Source organism: Leptodactylus fuscus, chromosome 7 (assembly GCF_031893055.1).
Source record: "Leptodactylus fuscus isolate aLepFus1 chromosome 7, aLepFus1.hap2, whole genome shotgun sequence".
In the NCBI taxonomy this organism is placed as follows: Eukaryota; Metazoa; Chordata; class Amphibia; order Anura; family Leptodactylidae; genus Leptodactylus; species Leptodactylus fuscus.
The window spans coordinates 135,053,136-135,071,553 of record NC_134271.1 but is presented as its reverse complement, the minus strand read 5'-3'; the positions used below and the strand labels follow the sequence as shown (position 1 = coordinate 135,071,553).

The window sequence follows — 18,418 nt, the reverse complement described above, 5'->3', positions numbered from 1 at the left end:
CCCCCTATGTCTGACCAAAGTTTCATGTCCCCCTTTACTTGCCTCCAGTTTCATACATACCCTCCTACATTATCCTCCAATTTAATGTACCTCCTTCATTTGCCCTCACAGTTTAACATAAAAAACACTGATACTCACCTCTTGTCGCGCCTCTGCTGCTGTGTCGGAAGTCTCTTCTCCCAGAATGTTCTAGGAGCTGTAGGCACGATGTGAATGATGTCATTACGTCATGTCTACAGCAACCCAGGGCTGGAGTGCATGGGGAGCACAGTGGAGAAGCAGGAGACGGAAAGACAGAAAGCTGTCAGACCAGGTCCGGACGTGAGCACCAGTGAGTGTTTTACGCTCTCCGCCGCGAAACCGTTTTTTTTTTAAAACCAGACACAAAGTACTGCATGTCCGACTCTGTGTCCGGTTTAAAAAAAAAAACGGTTTTGCGGTGGAGAGCATAAAATGCTCACTGGTGCTCACGGTCGGACATCTTTCAAACCCATTCAAATGAATGGGTTTGAAAGAGTCCTGCAGGTTTCCGTCTCCTGCTCTGTTGTGTGCAGGAAATGGAAACCTGTATGAATGGAGACCGAGCGCAGATGTGAACGAGCCCTGAAATGTAGCAGAGCTGAGTATACGGAAAAGCAGGGACGAAGCAGAAGAGTAGATACTGTGGACAAGTCAATGTACAGTAATGCAGATGTAGCAGAATCCATCTATCTATCTATCTATCTATCTACTCATGAACTTCAGCCATGGCTTATTATATGGCGAGTGCCTCGTTGTCCTCACAAAGTGATTAAAAAACAATGTTTCATGGCCATTTAAGTGTTCCCTTGCTCTTTCTATGCATTCTAAGAACGTGTATTTGTTTTGGTAGCTTTTTATAGCTTTTCAAAACAATCATAGAAAAGAAAAATCCCATTGACTTGCATTAGGATTGGAATTGGGATCGAGATCGGGTTCGATTGGAAAATGATCGGAAATCGGATTTCAAAATCGATCCTGAAATCTCAAGATTGGCTCAACCCTATTATGTACACAAAATGACACAAAAATACGAAATAGGTGCTGTATGCAAATATTGCCATGATACGTATAAAAAACATCATTATATGCACAACGTGACATGTAAAAGAAATACGAAATACATACGGTATACAAATATTATCATGAACATACATAAGCCAGTAGAAAATGAATTACAACAAATGACTCATAAATCAAATACAAACTGTGTGCGGTAACATATTATATAAGGGGGATATCCACTGGATGTTATTTGAAGTGTTCCCTCTCCCCTGTGTGTGCTATGTTCTTGTTTTTCTTATACTGAAAAGGTCAAAGTCTCAATTTACATGGAAGGATTTGTTACATTGGTTTACCGCCAGTAAAGGAGGAGTGTGAAAGTTATTCTAAAATTATTGATGTCAGATAACAGACCTAACACAGACAGGCAAGAGAAGGGTGAGTAGTATATTGTACATATTACTCAGTATATTCTTACTTCACCACCTCCTCATATCAGTCAATCCATAGAGTCTTAAAAAAAAATATAGGACCCATACGTTGGGTAGAGGTTGGCTGGAGGAGCTTCCTTAGATTCAACTCAGGTGGGTTCTGCTTCTCATCACAAATGAAGCTTCTATAGGGAAACTTTCTTTTGAGGAAGATCTAAATCACATAAAATAAGTCTCTGCATCTCTTCAATGAAAAAAAATTCCTACCCGAGCTCCTACAGTTCCAGAAATTGAATAAGTCAAGAGATGTAAAATGATTATTTTTGAAAAAAAAAAAAAAAGTTTATGTAAATTGTGTGCTAAATAAAGTCATATGTCCTTCATGAAATGTAATAATATTACTATAATATGTTTCCAAAATTGTAGATATGAAGCACAAAAATATGAGGATCTACATCAACAAAACCTGTTTCGTGATACTAACTATACTTGCTGTATATGTTATGGCAGAAGATGACACAATTGTAAAAACAAGGCAGGGGAAAGTGAGTGGAATAAAACAGTCTGTGATATCTCGTTCTGTCACAGCCTATCTAGGAATTCCATATGGAGAAGCACCAACAGGAGAAAAAAGATTCCAAAAATCAGAACCCCGGGCACCATGGCATGGAGTTTACAAAGCCATCACCTATGGAAACTCTTGTTACCAGAGTGAAGATGATAACTATGCAAAGTTCAGTGAGTCAGATAAGTGGAATGTCAAAAATGAAATGAGTGAGGACTGTCTGAATCTGAATGTATGGGTTCCACAAACCATGTCTAAACCGGCACATGTCATGGTGTTCATCCATGGAGGAGCGTTCATTTTTGGCACCTCGTCTTCAGACATGTATGTAGGAAGTGTCTTGGCAGCTTCTGAGGATGTGATCATAGTGTCAATGAACTACAGACTTGGAGTATTTGGTTTCTTAGGTTTCCCAGGAAATACAAAAGCTCCAGGAAATGCTGGTTTGTTTGACCAAAGGCTGGCTCTTCAATGGGTTCATGAAAATATTGCAGCTTTTGGTGGAAATCCGGACAGTATCACAATTTTTGGACATAGTGCAGGAGGTGCTTCTGTGGGGTATCATGTGATGAGCCCAGGAAGCCATTCTTATTTTAATAGAGCCATTCTACAAAGTGGAGCACCGACAGCAAACTGGGCTTTCAATTCTCATGAAACGTCAAGGATGTTGTCCATACAATTAGCCAAACTCCTCAACTGTCCTACAGAAGAGGATGATGCCACTATAGCCTGTTTACAAAGAGCAGATGCCAAAGACATAGTTGATAAGCAAATTCAAACTGTATCTAGATATGCTTTGACCTTTTTTGTTCCAGTTTTGGATAATGATTTTATAACCGACCTCCCGCAAAACCTAGTAAAACAGTCAATCATGGATACTGATATAATGATAGGAATAACTAAAGATGATGGTAACCCATTTACCGTGTTTGGTGCACCAGGATTAAGTGTTAAAAACTAGAGATGAGCGAACACTAAAATGTTCGAGGTTCGAAATTCGATTCGAACAGCCGCTCAATGTTCGTGTGTTCGAACGGGTTTCGAACCCCATTATAGTCTATGGGGAACAGATACTCGTTAAGGGGGAAACCCAAATCCGTGTCTGGAGGGTCACCAAGTCCACTATGACACCCCAGGAAATGATGCCAACACCTCTGGAATCACACTGGGACAGCAGGGGAAGCATGTCTGGGGGCATCTAACACACCAAAGACCCTCTATTACCCCAACATCACAGCCTAACAACTACACACTTTACACACTCAATACCACCTCTCTGACAGTAGGAAAACACCTTGAAACATGTGTATTTGGCACTTGCAGTGAGGAGAGCTTGTCACCAGCAGTGAATTTGGCCCTTGTAGTAAGTTGAGGTTGGCACCAACATTTGTTTTGAAAATCAGGGTGGATTGAGCCTCTAACCAGCAGAGTTTGGGCAAATTCATGGTGGAGGGAGCCTCTAAAAACCCCAGTTTGGACCAATTCATGGTGGAGGGAGACTCTAAAAACCCCAGTTTGGACCAATTCATGGTGGAGGGAGCCTCTAAAAACCCCAGTTTGGACCAATTCATGGTGGAGGGAGCCTCTAACCAGCCCAGTTTGGGCAAATTCATGGTGGAGGGAGCCTCTAACCAGCCCAGTTTGGACCAATTAATGGTGGAGGGAGCCTCTAACCAGCCCAGTTTGGACCAATTAATGGTGGAGGGAGCCTCTAACCACCCCAGTTTGGACCAATTCATGGTGGAGGGAGCCTCTAACCAGCCCAGTTTGGACCAATTCATGGTGGAGGGAGCCTCTAAAAAACCCAGTTTGGACCAATTCATGGTGGAGGGAGCCTCTAAACAGCCCAGTTTGGGCAAATTCATGGTGGAGGGAGCCTCTAACCACCCCAGTTTGGACCAATTCATGGTGGAGGGAGCCTCTAAACAGCCAAGTTTGGACCAATTCATGGTGAAGGGAGCCTCTAAAAACCCGTTTGGACCAATTCATGGTGGAGGGAGCCTCTAACCAGCCCAGTTTGGGCAAATTCATGGTGGAGGGAGCCTCTAAACAGCCCAGTTTGGGCAAATTCATGGTGGAGGGAGCCTCTAACCAGCCCAGTTTGGACCAATTCATGGTGGAGGGAGCCTCTAACCAGCCCAGTTTGGGCAAATTCATGGTGGAGGGAGCCTCTAAACAGCCCAGTTTGGGCAAATTCATGGTGGAGGGAGCCTCTAACCAGCCCAGTTTGGACCAATTCATGGTGGAGGGAGCCTCTAACCAGCCCAGTTTGGGCAAATTCATGGTGGAGGGAGCCTCTAAACAGCCCAGTTTGGGCAAATTCATGGTGGAGGGAGCCTCTAACCAGCCCAGTTTGGACCAATTAATGGTGGAGGGAGCCTCTAAACAGCCAAGTTTTGGGAAATTCATGGTGGAGGGAGCCTCTAACCAGCCCAGTTTGGACCAATTCATGGTGGAGGGAGCCTCTAACCAGCCCAGTTTGGACCAATTCATGGTGGAGGGAGCCTCTAAACAGCCCAGTTTGGGCAAATTCATGGTGGAGGGAGCCTCTAAAAAACCCAGTTTGGACCAATTCATGGTGGAGGGAGCCTCTAATTAGCCCAGTTTGGACCAATTAATTGTGGAGGGAGCCTCTAACCAGCCCAGTTTGGACCAATTAATGGTGGAGGGAGCCTCTAACCACCCCAGTTTGGGCAAATTCATGGTGGAGGGAGCCTCTAACCAGCCCAGTTTGGACCAATTAATGGTGGAGGGAGCCTCTAAACAGCCAAGTTTTGGGAAATTCATGGTGGAGGGAGCCTCTAACCAGCCCAGTTTGGACCAATTCATGGTGGAGGGAGCCTCTAAACAGCCCAGTTTGGGCAAATTCATGGTGGAGGGAGCCTCTAACCAGCCAAGTTTGGACCAATTCATGGTGAAGGGAGCCTCTAAAAACCCGTTTGGACCAATTCATGGTGGAGGGAGCCTCTAACCAGCCCAGTTTGGGCAAATTCATGGTGGAGGGAGCCTCTAAACAGCCCAGTTTGGGCAAATTCATGGTGGAGGGAGCCTCTAACCAGCCCAGTTTGGACCAATTCATGGTGGAGGGAGCCTCTAACCAGCCCAGTTTGGGCAAATTCATGGTGGAGGGAGCCTCTAAACAGCCCAGTTTGGGCAAATTCATGGTGGAGGGAGCCTCTAACCAGCCCAGTTTGGACCAATTAATGGTGGAGGGAGCCTCTAACCAGCCCAGTTTGGGCAAATTCATGGTGGAGGGAGCCTCTAAACAGCCCAGTTTGGGCAAATTCATGGTGGAGGGAGCCTCTAACCAGCCCAGTTTGGACCAATTCATGGTGGAGGGAGCCTCTAACCAGCCCAGTTTGGGCAAATTCATGGTGGAGGGAGCCTCTAAACAGCCCAGTTTGGGCAAATTCATGGTGGAGGGAGCCTCTAACCAGCCCAGTTTGGACCAATTAATGGTGGAGGGAGCCTCTAAACAGCCAAGTTTTGGGAAATTCATGGTGGAGGGAGCCTCTAACCAGCCCAGTTTGGACCAATTCATGGTGGAGGGAGCCTCTAAACAGCCCAGTTTGGGCAAATTCATGGTGGAGGGAGCCTCTAAACAGCCAAGTTTGGACCAATTCATGGTGAAGGGAGCCTCTAAAAACCCGTTTGGACCAATTCATGGTGGAGGGAGCCTCTAACCAGCCCAGTTTGGGCAAATTCATGGTGGAGGGAGCCTCTAAACAGCCCAGTTTGGGCAAATTCATGGTGGAGGGAGCCTCTAACCAGCCCAGTTTGGACCAATTCATGGTGGAGGGAGCCTCTAACCAGCCCAGTTTGGGCAAATTCATGGTGGAGGGAGCCTCTAAACAGCCCAGTTTGGGCAAATTCATGGTGGAGGGAGCCTCTAACCAGCCCAGTTTGGACCAATTAATGGTGGAGGGAGCCTCTAAACAGCCAAGTTTTGGGAAATTCATGGTGGAGGGAGCCTCTAACCAGCCCAGTTTGGACCAATTCATGGTGGAGGGAGCCTCTAACCAGCCCAGTTTGGACCAATTCATGGTGGAGGGAGCCTCTAAACAGCCCAGTTTGGGCAAATTCATGGTGGAGGGAGCCTCTAAAAAACCCAGTTTGGACCAATTCATGGTGGAGGGAGCCTCTAATTAGCCCAGTTTGGACCAATTAATTGTGGAGGGAGCCTCTAACCAGCCCAGTTTGGACCAATTAATGGTGGAGGGAGCCTCTAACCACCCCAGTTTGGGCAAATTCATGGTGGAGGGAGCCTCTAACCAGCCCAGTTTGGACCAATTAATGGTGGAGGGAGCCTCTAAACAGCCAAGTTTTGGGAAATTCATGGTGGAGGGAGCCTCTAACCAGCCCAGTTTGGACCAATTCATGGTGGAGGGAGCCTCTAAACAGCCCAGTTTGGGCAAATTCATGGTGGAGGGAGCCTCTAAAAAACCCAGTTTGGACCAATTCATGGTGGAGGGAGCCTCTAATTAGCCCAGTTTGGACCAATTAATTGTGGAAGGAGCTTCTAACCAGCCCAGTTTGGACCAATTCATGGTGGAGGGAGCCTCTAACCAGCCCAGTTTGGGCAAATTCATGGTGGAGGGAGCCTCTAAACAGCCCAGTTTGGGCAAATTCATGGTGGAGGGAGCCTCTAACCAGCCCAGTTTGGACCAATTAATGGTGGAGGGAGCCTCTAAACAGCCAAGTTTTGGGAAATTCATGGTGGAGGGAGCCTCTAACCAGCCCAGTTTGGACCAATTCATGGTGGAGGGAGCCTCTAAACAGCCCAGTTTGGGCAAATTCATGGTGGAGGGAGCCTCTAAACAGCCAAGTTTGGACCAATTCATGGTGAAGGGAGCCTCTAAAAACCCGTTTGGACCAATTCATGGTGGAGGGAGCCTCTAACCAGCCCAGTTTGGGCAAATTCATGGTGGAGGGAGCCTCTAAACAGCCCAGTTTGGGCAAATTCATGGTGGAGGGAGCCTCTAACCAGCCCAGTTTGGACCAATTCATGGTGGAGGGAGCCTCTAACCAGCCCAGTTTGGGCAAATTCATGGTGGAGGGAGCCTCTAAACAGCCCAGTTTGGGCAAATTCATGGTGGAGGGAGCCTCTAACCAGCCCAGTTTGGACCAATTAATGGTGGAGGGAGCCTCTAAACAGCCAAGTTTTGGGAAATTCATGGTGGAGGGAGCCTCTAACCAGCCCAGTTTGGACCAATTCATGGTGGAGGGAGCCTCTAACCAGCCCAGTTTGGACCAATTCATGGTGGAGGGAGCCTCTAAACAGCCCAGTTTGGGCAAATTCATGGTGGAGGGAGCCTCTAAAAAACCCAGTTTGGACCAATTCATGGTGGAGGGAGCCTCTAATTAGCCCAGTTTGGACCAATTAATTGTGGAGGGAGCCTCTAACCAGCCCAGTTTGGACCAATTAATGGTGGAGGGAGCCTCTAACCACCCCAGTTTGGGCAAATTCATGGTGGAGGGAGCCTCTAACCAGCCCAGTTTGGACCAATTAATGGTGGAGGGAGCCTCTAAACAGCCAAGTTTTGGGAAATTCATGGTGGAGGGAGCCTCTAACCAGCCCAGTTTGGACCAATTCATGGTGGAGGGAGCCTCTAAACAGCCCAGTTTGGGCAAATTCATGGTGGAGGGAGCCTCTAAAAAACCCAGTTTGGACCAATTCATGGTGGAGGGAGCCTCTAATTAGCCCAGTTTGGACCAATTAATTGTGGAGGGAGCCTCTAACCAGCCCAGTTTGGGCAAATTCATGGTGGAGGGAGCCTCTAACCAGCCCAGTTTGGACCAATTCATGGTGGAGGGAGCCTCTAACCAGCCCAGTTTGGACCAATTCATGGTGGAGGGAGCCTCTAAAAAACCCAGTTTGGACCAATTCATGGTGGAGGGAGCCTCTAAACAGCCCAGTTTGGGCAAATTCATGGTGGAAGGAGCCTCTAACCAGCAGAGTTGTGGGAAAGCAGGGTGGAGGGAGCCTCTAACCAGCAGAGTTGGTGGAAATCAGGGTGGAGGGAGCCTCTAACCAGCAGAGTTGGGGGAAATCATGTTGGAGGGAGCCTAGTATTAGCAGAATTGTGCAACGCTTATGGTGGATGAGTATGAGGATGCGGAGGAATTGGAGAGGTTGAGTACAGACATGGAGTTTCATGTTGGGGTGCTTTACACAGGTGGGCACAAAAATGAAGGCTCTATCCAGTGGTGGTTCATTTTTATCAAAGTGAGCCGGTCGGCACTCTCAGCTGACAGACGGGTGCGCTTGTCAGTGATGATGCCACCGGCTGCACTGAACACCCTCTCAGATAGGACGCTGGCGGCAGGACAGGACAGCACCTCCAAGGCATATAGGGCAAGTTCAAGCCACAGGTCCAACTTCGACACCCAATACGTGTAGGGCGCAGAGGGGTCGGAGAGGACAGGGCTGTGGTCGGAAAGGTATTCCCGCAACATGCGCCTATACTTCTCACGCCTGGTGACACTAGGACCCTCCGTGGCGGCACTTTGGCGAGGGGGTGCCATCAAGGTGTCCCAGACCTTAGACAGTGTGCCCCTCGTTTGTGTGGACCGGTGAGAACTTGGTTGCCTACTGGAGGAACTGCCCTCCCTGCCGCCAACGTCACATGCTGGAAACATCTCCATCATATTCTGCACCAATTGCCTGTGGCAAGCATTGATGCGATTGGCCCTCCCCTCTACCGGAATAAAAGACGAGATGTTGTTTTTATACCGGGGGTCAAGGATAGCAAAGATCCAGTACTGGTTGTCCTCCATGATTTTGACAATACGCTTGTCGGTTGTAAAGCACCCCAACATGAACTCAGCCATGTCTGCCACAGTGTTAGTTGGCATGACTCCTCTGGCCCCACCGGAAAGTTCAATCTCCATTTCCTCCTCATCCTCCATGTCTACCCATCCGCGCTGCAACAATGGGACGATTCGAAGTTGCCCGGAAGCCTCCTGTATCACCATCACATCATCGGACAACTCTTCTTCCTCCTCCTCCTCCTCCTCCTCCTCCATTAAACGCAGTGAAGCGGACAGATGTGTGGACCTACTCTCCAGCTGTGACGGATCGGATGCTATCCCTAACTCCTCTGTGTGATCTGAGTTATCCCTGATGTCAATCAGGGATTCTCTCAGAACACACAAGAGCGGGATTGTAAGGCTCACCATCGCATCCTCAGAGCTCACCCTCCTTGTGGACTCCTCAAAGACCCGTAGGATGTCACAAAGGTCTCTCATCCATGGCCACTCATGGATGTGAAACTGAGGCAGCTGACTTTGTGGCACCCTAGGGTTTTGTAGCTGGTATTCCATCAAAGGTCTCTGCTGCTCAACCACTCTATTCAACATCTGAAACGTTGAGTTCCAGCGTGTGGGGACGTCGCACAAAAGCCGGTGTTGTGGCACATGCAGGCGTTGCTGGAGAGATTTTAAGCTAGCAGCGGCTACTGTCGACTTGCGAAAGTGGGCGCACATGCGCCGCACTTTCACCAGTAGCTCTGGAACATTGGGGTAGCTCTTTAGGAAACGTTGCACCACTAGGTTGAAGACGTGGGCCAGGCATGGAACATGTTGGAGTCCGGCAAGCTCCAGAGCTGCTACCAGGTTCCGGCCGTTATCACAAACGACCATGCCTGGGCCCAGGTGCAGCGGCTCAAACCATATTGCCGTCTCATCGAGGAGGGCATCCCTCACCTCGGAGGCAGTGTGCTGTCTGTCCCCCAAGCTGATCAGCTTCAGCACAGCCTGCTGACGTCTACCAACGCCAGTGCTGCAACGTTTCCAACTCGTAGCTGGGGTCAATCTAACAGCGGAGGAGGAGGCGGTGGCGGAGGAGGAGGCGGTGGCGGAGGAGGAGGCGGTAGAGGAGGAGGAGGAGGGGGGTGTTCTTCTCGTGTCCCTGCCAGGAATGTTAGGCGGGGAGACGAGGTACACCGGGCCAGTTTGGGAAGCAGTCCCAGCCTCAACTACATTCACCCAGTGTGCCGTCAGTGAAATGTAGCGTCCCTGTCCGCATGCACTTGTCCACGCGTCGGTGGTCAAGTGGACCTTTGTGCAAAGCGCGGAACTAAGGGCCCGCCTGATGTTGAGTGACACGTGCTGGTGCAAGGCGGGGACGGCACACCGGGAGAAGTAGTGACGGCTAGGGACGGCATAGCGAGGTGCCGCAGTTGCCATCAGGTCCAGGAAGGCGGGAGTTTCAACAAGCCGGAACGCCAACATCTCCTGGGCCAGCAGTTTAGCGATGTTGGCGTTCAAGGCTTGCGCGTGTGGGTGGTTAGCAGTGTATTTCTGCCGCCGCTCCAATGTCTGAGAGATGGTGGGTTGTTGTAAAGAAACGCCTGATGGTGCCTTTGATGGTGCAGGAGAAGGAGATAAGACAGGACCAGGGGAGGATGAGGTAGAAGTCAACAAAGTGGCGGAGGCAGATGAAGTGGTGTCCTGGCTCGTCCTCTGGAGTGCATCGCCAGCACAGTCAGCAGTGGCAGTGGCAGAGGCAGAGGCAGTGGCAGTGGCGTGAACGGCAGGCGGCCTTTGTCCTGCCGTTGCTGCCTGCCACTGATTCCAGTGCTTGGATTCCAAATGACGGCGCATTGAAGTGGTGGACAGGTTGCTCTTCTCAGAGCCCCTAATCAATTTCGAGAGGCAAATTGTGCAGACAACACTATATCTGTCCTCGGCGCATTCCTTGAAAAAACTCCACACCTTCGAGAAACGTGCCCTCGAGGTGGGAGTTTTTCGGGGCTGGGTACGAACTGGAACATCTTGGGAGATTCCGGGTGTGGCCTGGCTTCGCCTAAGCTGCTGACCTCTGCCTCTGCCTCTAGCTACCCTTTTTGGTGCTGCACCTGCCTCAACATCCACACTACTTTCCCCGCTTGACATCCCCCCTGTCCAGGTCGGGTCAGTGTCCTCATCATCCACCACTTCCTCTTCCAACTCCTGTCTCATCTCCTCCTCCCGCACAATGCGCCGGTCAACTGGATGCCCTGACGGCAACTGCGTCACATCATCGTCGATGAGGGTGGGTTGCTGGTCATCCACCACCAAATCGAACGGAGATGGAGGAGACTCTAGTGTTTGAGCATCTGGACACAGATGCTCCTCTGTTAGGTTCGTGGAATCGTGACGTGGAGAGGCAGGTTGAGGGACAATGAAAGGAGCGGAGAACAGCTCTGGGGAGCAGGGACAGTTTGGGTTATTGTTCTGTAAAGCTTCGGAATTTTGGGAGGAAGGAAGACAAGACTGTTGGGTAATAGGAGGAGAGGAGGCAGAGTCTGACTGGCTGCTGGACAATGTGCTGTAAGCGTTCTCTGACAGCCATTGCAAGACCTGTTCCTGGTTCTCGGGCCTACTAAGGTTTGTACCCTGCAGTTTAGTTAATGTGGCAAGCAACCCTGGCACTGTGGAGTGGCGCAATGCTTGCTGCCCCACAGGAGTAGGCACGGGACGCCCTGTGGCTTCACTGCTACCTTGCTCCCCAGAACCATTCCCCCGACCTCGCCCACGGCCTCGTCCACGTCCCTTTCCGGGAGCCTTGCGCATTTTGAATTCCTAGTTAGAAATTGGCACTGTATACCAGTAGTAAAAATTGTGGGTGCACGTAACCCCAATATATTCTTTGAATTCCCAGTCAGAAACTGGCACTATATGGCAGTAGCAAGAAATGAGGGTATTTGTATTCCCAATATACTCTTTGAATTCCCAGTCAGACAATGGCACTGTATACCAGTAGTAAAAATTGTGGGTGCACGTAACCCCAATATATTCTTTGAATTCCCAGTCAGAAACTGGCACTATATGGCAGTAGCAAGAAATGAGGGTATTTGTATTCCCAATATACTCTTTGAATTCCCAGTCAGACAATGGCACTGTATACCAGTAGTAAAAATTGTGGGTGCACGTAACCCCAATATATTCTTTGAATTCCCAGTCAGAAACTGGCACTATATGGCAGTAGCAAGAAATGAGGGTATTTGTATTCCCAATATACTCTTTGAATTCCCAGTCAGACAATGGCACTGTATACCAGTAGTAAAAATTGTGGGTGCACGTAACCCCAATATATTCTTTGAATTCCCAGTCAGAAACTGGCACTATATGGCAGTAGCAAGAAATGAGGGTATTTGTATTCCCAATATACTCTTTGAATTCCCAGTCAGACAATGGCACTGTATACCAGTAGTAAAAATTGTGGGTGCACGTAACCCCAATATATTCTTTGAATTCCCAGTCAGAAACTGGCACTATATGGCAGTAGCAAGAAATGAGGGTATTTGTATTCCCAATATACTCTTTGAATTCCCAGTCAGACAATGGCACTGTATACCAGTAGTAAAAATTGTGGGTGCACGTAACCCCAATATATTCTTTGAATTCCCAGTCAGAAACTGGCACTATATGGCAGTAGCAAGAAATGAGGGTATTTGTATTCCCAATATACTCTTTGAATTCCCAGTCAGACAATGGCACTGTATACCAGTAGTAAAAATTGTGGGTGCACGTAACCCCAATATATTCTTTGAATTCCCAGTCAGAAACTGGCACTATATGGCAGTAGCAAGAAATGAGGGTATTTGTATTCCCAATATACTCTTTGAATTCCCAGTCAGACAATGGCACTGTATACCAGTAGTAAAAATTGTGGGTGCACGTAACCCCAATATATTCTTTGAATTACCAGTCAGAAACTGGCACTATATGGCAGTAGCAAGAAATGAGGGTATTTGTATTCCCAATATACTCTTTGAATTCCCAGTCAGACAATGGCACTGTATACCAGTAGTAAAAATTGTGGGTGCACGTAACCCCAATATATTCTTTGAATTCCCAGTCAGAAACTGGCACTATATGGCAGTAGCAAGAAATGAGGGTATTTGTATTCCCAATATACTCTTTGAATTCCCAGTCAGACAATGGCACTGTATACCAGTAGTAAAAATTGTGGGTGCACGTAACCCCAATATATTCTTTGAATTCCCAGTCAGAAACTGGCACTATATGGCAGTAGCAAGAAATGAGGGTATTTGTATTCCCAATATACTCTTTGAATTCCCAGTCAGACAATGGCACTGTATACCAGTAGTAAAAATTGTGGGTGCACGTAACCCCAATATATTCTTTGAATTCCCAGTCAGAAACTGGCACTATATGGCAGTAGCAAGAAATGAGGGTATTTGTATTCCCAATATACTCTTTGAATTCCCAGTCAGACAATGGCACTGTATACCAGTAGTAAAAATTGTGGGTGCACGTAACCCCAATATATTCTTTGAATTACCAGTCAGAAACTGGCACTATATGGCAGTAGCAAGAAATGAGGGTATTTGTATTCCCAATATACTCTTTGAATTCCCAGTCAGACAATGGCACTGTATACCAGTAGTAAAAATTGTGGGTGCACGTAACCCCAATATATTCTTTGAATTCCCAGTCAGAAACTGGCACTATATGGCAGTAGCAAGAAATGAGGGTATTTGTATTCCCAATATACTCTTTGAATTCCCAGTCAGACAATGGCACTGTATACCAGTAGTAAAAATTGTGGGTGCACGTAACCCCAATATATTCTTTGAATTCCCAGTCAGAAACTGGCACTATATGGCAGTAGCAAGAAATGAGGGTATTTGTATTCCCAATATACTCTTTGAATTCCCAGTCAGACAATGGCACTGTATACCAGTAGTAAAAATTGTGGGTGCACGTAACCCCAATATATTCTTTGAATTACCAGTCAGAAACTGGCACTATATGGCAGTAGCAAGAAATGAGGGTATTTATAACCCCAATATATTCTTTGAATTCCCAGTCAGACAATGGCACTGTATACCAGTAGTAAAAATTGTGGGTGCACGTAACCCCAATATATTCTTTGAATTCCCAGTCAGACACTGGCACTATATGGCAGTAGCAAGAAATGAGGGTATTTGTATTCCCAATATATTCTTTGAATTCCCAGTCAGACAATGGCACTGTATACCAGTAGTAAAAATTGTGGGTGTATATAGCCCCAATTCTATTGCTAGGGGACTTGCAGGGTATTTCTGGGGTGAAGGTGGGGGGGCACACCGTTGGAACGGGTATCGGGGTATATATCGGGTATACGGGAATACACTGACAGTGTATTCCATTCAGGATCCTGGGAAAGCTGGGTTGCGGCGATTGAGCCCGTCAGTGCCACGTTACACTGACAAGCTTCTCCCTGGAATTTAGCTCTTACAAGAGCTGTTGGTTGTCTTCTCCTTCCTATCCTAGCCTGTCCCTGCCTACCCAGAATCTAAGCCCTAGCTAGCTGGACGGAAACCTCCGTCCTCGGTGAATTGCAAGCTCAGAATGACGCGAAGCTGGGCGTCGCTGTTCTTTTAAATTAGAGGTCACATGTTTTCGGCAGCCAATGGGTTTTGCCTACTTTTTTCAACGTCACCGGTGTCGTAGTTCCTGTCCCACCTACCCTGCGCTGTTATTGGAGCAAAAAAGGCGCCAGGGAAGGTGGGAGGGGAATCGAGTAATGGCGCACTTTACCACGCGGTGTTCGATTCGATTCGAACATGCCGAACAGCCTAATATCCGATCGAACATGAGTTCGATAGAACACTGTTCGCTCATCTCTATTAAAAACCAAAGTCTAATCACCACCGAGGAACTAAAACAAGGTCTGAAGTATTACTTCCCGTCAGCAGATAATCTCTCTGTAGAATCTATGATGTTACTGTATGTAGATTGGGAAGACAAAAAAAACACTGAGAAGAATCGGGAAGCCATGGAGCAGATACTGAGAGACAACTATTTTTTGTGTCCTTCAAAGTATTTTGCAAACTTTGCTTCGAAGGCTAAAAATAACCTCTATGTCTATGAATATGATCACCGTCCATCAGATGAAGGACTTCCGGAGTGGATGGGGTTTGCACATGGTGCGGAATTGTCAATATTATTTGGAAAACCACTTATTTCTCCTCAACAATTCTCAACCCAAGAACAAATTTTTAGCAGAAGACTTATGAATATCTGGGGCAACTTTGCAAGAACAGGGTAAGTCATTGACTCTACGTGGTATAGTGCAAGAATATTGCAGATACTATTACTTGGTAAACAACAGTTGGCCTAACCTAGAAAAAAAATAGGCGACTAAAGGAGTAATCCATTAAGGACAATCCCTTAATTTTAAAAGGCTACCTTGGCAACAATCTGATGTATCCTGATGCTTGAACCCCCAGTTATGGGTTGCAATCTGTGAGGAAAGCTGCCAGTAATTATTCCCTGCAGTGCCACTAGAGGGGGAATGAAGAACTACACTATGTCCACCTAAATTATTGAGTTGTCTATGTAATTCACAGGTCAGCTAATCTTTGTGGTCACTTTCCACTTTGCCCAACGCATGAAAGTAGATAAAACTTTTACGTCATGATGTAAGAAGGACTAGTTTATATTGGTTGACCATTTCTAACCATAAAATCTGTCTGTTTTATGTTTTCCATACGTTGTAGAAATCCAAGTGATAATGAATTTCATTGGCCGCAGTATTCTGCTAAAGAACAATGCTATGCCATTGTGAAAGTGGATCGCATTGATACTAAGCAAAAATGGAGCAGTCAAAAATGTCAATTCTGGAATTCCTTCTACCCCAAACTAATAAAAAAAATGGTGGGTTGACATCTATTATTTTATTATATGTTATGCTAATTTCATGTTGTGCCATATTGTGAAGGTTATAATTATGTAATGTATGAAAAACATTGTTATCCTTAAAAGCTGAATGCTAGATATAGTTGCTTATGCGTTGAAACTGGTATAATGTTATATGATAAGATGGCGCCTGCATTCAGGATGGGTGCAAGAAAAACAAATGCTTGGCTTGCTGCTAGAAGACAGCTCCCCAAGGTTACCACGCAGGACAGGGAGTAGCCAGCTATATATGGAACAGCTTAAACTTTTTCTGTTTGATTGAGATTACAGAGAGCAAACAGTAAAATGTTCGAGGTTCGATATTCGTTTCGAGTAGCCCCTCAATATTCGACTACTCGAATCGAATACCGAACCCCATTATAGTCTATGAGGGGAAAATGCTCGTTTCAGGTGTAGGCAACGTTCGATCAAATTACACTTACCACGAGTGAGGGTCGGGCCGGATCCTCCGAGAAGTCCTCTCCGTGCAGCGTCCCCGCAGCGTCTTCCGGCTCTGAATTCACTCTGCCAGGCATCGGACCTGGGCAGAGCCGACTGCGCATGTCTGCACTACTAGCGGACATGCGCAGTCGGCTCTGCCCAGACCCGATGCCTGGCAGAGTGAATGAAGAGCAGGAAGATGCCGCGGGGAAGCTGCACGGAGAAGACTTCTAAAGGTAGGAGAAGAACCAACGTTGATTGGCCAACTGTATAGCATTCGGCCAATCAATGCTGGTTCTGAATCAAACTTTTCCATTCAAATAGCGAGTGGTACTTGATCGAATACGAGTATTTCGAATACCGTAGTATTCGATCGAATACCTACTCGATCGAGTACTACTCGCTCATCTCTAATTGAGATGTATCATAACAATCAGGAATGAATATGAAAACTTACGTTGTTGTTATCTCTCTTCTTTTCTCTGCTACTATTTAACCCCACGTTGTTTTAATAAAAGTGCGTCAGTATTTCCTCCTTGGTTGAGAGAGGAACTAATACCAACATAGTGTGTCTGGTGTCATTTCCTTACTGCTGGCACTCAGTCTAATAAGGATGACGACAATTACCCGGGATTATTGGTCAATTAGTCATAAACACGGCTTTGACCTTATCAATATCATATAGAAGGTGACATCATCTGTGAGCCATTAAGTCCTCAGATGAATCTCCTTCAATGCTTTTTTTTTGACTAGACAAACACTTTGACATGACTTGTGTCATTGAGTTGATAGAGCTCAGTATTGTTCCTATGCCACACCAGAAATGTAACTTAAAGCTCCTTGGCTCTCATACAAAATCTTTAACAGAGACCTTCATGTACGATATGCCATAATACAGGTGTAATCTTCAGTAACAAAGCAGTCTTTGGGCAGGGCCTGGGTCCTACTGATATAGTAATACCACATATAGTTATGTCCCCGGCCACTACTAATATACACGGTTCTCTTTATATTGAAGAATTGATCTTCGATTTGGGTTTTGTGATGAGATCCCCAAATAGTTTGCTTTTGAAGAATATTCATTATGGCAAATGTATAAATTAAAAACCCGCAGAATGAAAGACATTCAATGCTGTAATAACTGTAACACTTCTATCTTTCAGATACGTAAAGGAAAATCCCAAAGTAAACTGTGCTATTAAATACAAGGTATCGAAGAGGAGACAAAATGGAAGGCGCCTGAATAACTGCAGTGTATCTTTATTTATATAATAAAACCTAAATATTCTAATAAATGTTAATTTTCACTGTATTTTATTTGTCACAACAAATATTGTGTCTATTCTAAATGAAGGCAGTATTGGGTAACTCTAGCAATCCATCATGTATGGTGGAGTCATCATATTGGGCACCGTTAAAACATTAATTTTGTGCTACATGTAGGCAAAGTCCGGTTGTAAAGTTTGGAGACATCACAACTCGTCATACTGTACCGTAACACTGTATCATCTTTCTTAAACCCTAAATACCTTGAAAATATATTTTACGTATAGTAATAAAAGATATCACAGCCAAAAATTGATGTCCTTGTTTAACATTTTATAGTAAAACCAAACTCACAGTAACATAGTGTGTCTGGTGTCATTGCCTTAGTGCTGGCACTCAGCCTAATGAGGACGACACAGTAACTTACAGGATGCCTTTGTTGACTTTTGTTAATATTTGACCTATTTTATTTGACAATTTTTAGGCTCAAAAAGTCAAAGTCTCAGTTTACTTGAGCTCTACGCCCAGCTTTTGTTTGCTAAGTGTTGTTTAGTTTTAGAAAAAGGAGGAGTCTAGAACTATTTATAAGGTCACTGGGACCGTCAAATGTAAGATATAACAGATTGGGAAGAGAAGGGTGAGTAGCACATTGCATAAAAACTAATGTCTATATATCTTTACAAACTATGTTATATACATTGGTATGTTTTTAGGTACAACATTATCCACTTTGTCCAGTAATTTTTTTTTATCCTGATGCTGGGACTCACAGTGATCAATTTTAATATATAGGGAAAACTTCACTGTCCTACAGTGCCACCACAGGAGTAAAAGAGAATTACATGGAGTACGTTAAAATGAAAAGGCTGCCTCATAGGTATGGTTATAGATAGCAAATGCTACCAGCTCTGGAGTCTCAGTGGCATCTATCTTCAGGGCACTGGTTTGATGGATGGGTATTGCGTCTTATTACAGATGAAGTTGCAATATGCAGATTTAATGTAGAGCTAATTTTCATACTTTT

The 18,418-nt window shown here is 46.0% G+C and overlaps 1 protein-coding gene across 1 annotated transcript; it reads left to right on the top strand.

Annotated features, from left to right (window-relative positions):
* The first annotated feature begins 1,894 nt into the window (after nt 1-1,894).
* On the top strand, nt 1,895-17,368 carry LOC142212976 (cholinesterase-like). Its single transcript, XM_075281112.1, has 4 exons — nt 1,895-2,960; nt 14,631-15,054; nt 15,510-15,666; nt 17,292-17,368. The coding sequence occupies exons 1-4, from the start codon at nt 1,895-1,897 to the stop codon at nt 17,328-17,330; spliced, it is 1,686 nt and encodes a 561-aa protein (XP_075137213.1). The 3' UTR covers nt 17,331-17,368.
* Nucleotides 17,369-18,418: the final 1,050 nt, after the last annotated feature.

Excerpts from the sequence above, each read along its gene's own strand:
- LOC142212976 (XM_075281112.1), top strand. The coding sequence starts at position 1,895 with ATGAGGATCTACATCAACAAAACCTGTTTCGTGATACTAACTATACTT. Across the intron at positions 2,961-14,630 it reads CGTGTTTGGTGCACCAGGAT|TCTCTATTAAAAACCAAAGT; the intron begins TAAGTGTTAAAA and ends ACTGTTCGCTCA. Across the intron at positions 15,667-17,291 it reads CCAAACTAATAAAAAAAATG|ATACGTAAAGGAAAATCCCA; the intron begins GTGGGTTGACAT and ends TCTATCTTTCAG.